The following is a 3,191-nucleotide window of genomic DNA, read 5'->3' as shown; positions in this document are numbered from 1 at the left end:
TATATATAAAAATTCACAGATGAAAAGTTTCTGAACAATGACTCCCCCAGTCCAGCTCTTATCTAGACCGAGGCAGCCAAAAAAATAAAAAATAAAAAATGATACTGCGGGATAATCCCGGCTCCCGGAGGATTAGACCAAAGTACAATACAGCACTGTCAACCCATGGCGAGATTTGTTTACGTTATGATTTATTGGATTCAGATTTTCTTTTTTTTTTTTCTTCTTCTTCTTCTTCCCCTACTACCATCCCCTCCACTGACAAATTTATTGAGTTTCTGACAAATGACCTGACAGCCTCCTGTGTGACAGCGAGCTGACATCCAGATTTGAAATGTGACTCTGAAATCTGTTTACCTGTGGCTGGCTGTGGGCCGCAGCTTGTTAAAGCAGAACTGAGCCGGGACTTGATTAGGATTAGATTTAATTACAAGCGGAGTCGCAACGCCGTTGATGGTGCGCCTGATTATAAATGCAACTAAATGCGCCACCGTTTTAAAAATGTTCTTCCGTTTGTGTATGACTGTGAACAGAGGCGTTTTTAAGATGCTGGAGCGCTGGGGGGGCTCAGCCCATTTAGGCCGGAAATAGTTACATTTTCATATGGCAGCATCATAAATTCTCACTTTTATATTATTGTATATTATAATAACATATATTAAGTATTAAATATAATTATGTATAATAATAAATATTATAAGCCAAGGTGAAGTAAACAAAAAAAAAAGAAATATATATATATATATATATATAAAAATCGAGATTACATTTTTTTTAGAATCGAGATAAATTTTTTTTTTTTTTAAGTTGCTGGACAAAACACTAAGCAAACCCAAACTCACTCTTCTAGTTGTGACTTTTCTACTCCAACAGAAGAAATGTTCACTGTTTGTTTTCATAAATGATCCCTTTAAATCAATGAGCTGGATGAAAATCCCCAACTTAATCAAGCTGAAGAAACAGCCCAGTTTTGCTGTTATTGTAGCAGCAGGCAACTCTTCCCCCCTCACCAGGCTCTGGTGTACTTCTCTGACTCAGGAAAACATATATATCTTTGATTGTTAAAATTCCCCCCCCCCCCCCCCCTTTCTTATTTAATCCCCAAGACCCAATACTTCAGCCCTAAATATCCAAGATGGGGAAATGCTTTCAATCCTGAAGGCTTTTAGGGGAATTCATGTTGTAAATTAAACAAAAAGGTTCTTATGTAAGATGTTGAACAGTCGGATGTCTCACCTTATCGTCTGTCAAATAAGACGTCTAATGTTTGCTTCGTGCTGTTGACTTTAAAATGATTTCAGAATCTAATTTTGTCGCACCGTATTGCGATAAGGACTTAGGCTGAGATGTAACTGAGGGATGAATTGAACTAAATGAATAATTAAACTGCAAATTTTGTGAAACTGGACATGAATCTTTTAGCGCCCTGAGAAGGTTTTGTTTTTGTTGGGAAGTTGCATTTTATAATTAAAGTCGACTGGATGTGACTGCAACTCGGTTAAATTAGGTAGTCCATCTCATTGGTTAGATCTACTAGCAAGTACATGTTAATAAAGAAAATGTAATGTTGATCAAATGACTAAAGCACTGATTAAACTGTTCAAATATAACTAAGTTGGTGTGACAATTTATGAAGCTTCTATTTAAGTAGATTTTAGTCAATACTTCTGATCAGAAATTTTGTAAATGTGTTAATTTAATGGCTGAAACATTTCAAGAACAACTAACTTTTATTCCTAGTGGTTTTTAAAACTTACTGTCTTAACCAACCTAATAATAAAATAAATGTTAGTTTTAAATTGTCTGTTTTTTTATTATTATTATTATTATTTATGAAGACTTTAACCACAGTGAGAAAAATGTAAATACATTTATATTTTAATAGTGAAGTTCTGAACATCTACACCACCAACAGTTCATAAGCAAAAAGCTAACAGCGTGTGATTAAATGTCTTATTCTATGATGATGGTGCTCATAAAAACAAAACAAAAAAAACGATACAAGTTTGGATCAACTATGATGCTTCTGATTAATAATAAGAAAGCTTCATAGCTGAATGTGCACAACAGATGCATTATATAACACACAACTCTGCTGGTTTATAAGGACTTTTGCTGTTGTTTTCAAAAGATCATCTGGTTTCAAGCTAGAAGTGTAAAAAGGAAGAATTAGGTTTTTATTAAGACATAAAAAAGTTCTTTAAATAGTAATAGACCTTTCAAATCTTTTCTAATGAGTTGACACGGTAACCTTCTCCCTGACAACCACAGCCACAGTGAGCTGATCACTGGCAACGGTTGCCTCAGGGTTTACTCCACATTACCAGCAGCAATGTTGCTCAACTAGCTTGTTCCATTACAGGAAACTTTCTCCATGACGACTCTTATTACAAATTGTACTTTTTTTTTCTTAATTAATATTGAATATATTTATTGGTAATAAATCAATATAAAGATATGAATTACCTTTGTTCTATCCCAGACACTGTGAATGAGCGAACCGTTGCCTGAACCGACTTAAACTCTAATCAAATGTTTAGCTTCATTATCAGAATATAACAGTTAGTGTTTTAAGAATCTAGCAATATTTCTAATATTACACTACCAAACCAATATGAGTTATTAAAATGTAGCCAAATAAGCTAGTGGAATCATTTCAATTAATTTATATAATTCATGTATGTATATATGCAATTAAAAATAATCCAAGTCATCATTCAGCAGCTGGTTTCTTCTTCTGTAATTCCGTCTCCTCCTGTCTGAAACAGACAGGCCTGACGCAGCTGCACAGGTGTTATGTGCCAGCGTTCTGAACGACAACATCGCCCCCTGCTGGGACGTTTCTCTCATCACAGTTTCCTGAGAGCCCTCCTCGTGCAGACTCTTCGTCATCCTATGTTTGCCGTGTTCACTATCGTGTTACAGAAATCATGAGTTGTCCATGAATGATGTTGAGAGAGGCTGTACACTAAATTGAATTAAAGGTAAAACTGTAGAAAAATTGTAATAATATGATAATAGTAAAAAGAAAAACATTACAAAGCCATATCGTTTACGTATGATGCAATTTGGACATTATATTTATTCTCTTCCGTCACAGGGACGTATTTTATATGCAAGCACTTTTTATAGCATAAATGCTTGAACCTTTGTTTGTATGGGACGTTTTTAACATTGGTTTCGCCAATATT

The 3,191-nt window shown here is 34.7% G+C and overlaps 1 protein-coding gene across 1 annotated transcript in view; it reads right to left on the bottom strand.

The window, feature by feature from the left end:
• lmx1bb (LIM homeobox transcription factor 1, beta b) overlaps positions 1-2,892 on the bottom strand; it is a 71,064-nt gene extending 68,172 nt beyond the window's left edge. The window contains exon 1 of the mRNA XM_008419277.2: positions 2,790-2,892. Coding sequence (XP_008417499.1) covers positions 2,790-2,892 — 103 coding nt within the window. The remainder of the gene's footprint in view (positions 1-2,789) is intronic.
• Positions 2,893-3,191: the final 299 nt, after the last annotated feature.

The sequence above is a fragment of the Poecilia reticulata genome, linkage group LG9, assembly GCF_000633615.1.
Source record: "Poecilia reticulata strain Guanapo linkage group LG9, Guppy_female_1.0+MT, whole genome shotgun sequence".
Lineage (NCBI taxonomy): Eukaryota > Metazoa > Chordata > Actinopteri > Cyprinodontiformes > Poeciliidae > Poecilia > Poecilia reticulata.
This window is presented reverse-complemented; position numbering and strand designations above follow the sequence as displayed.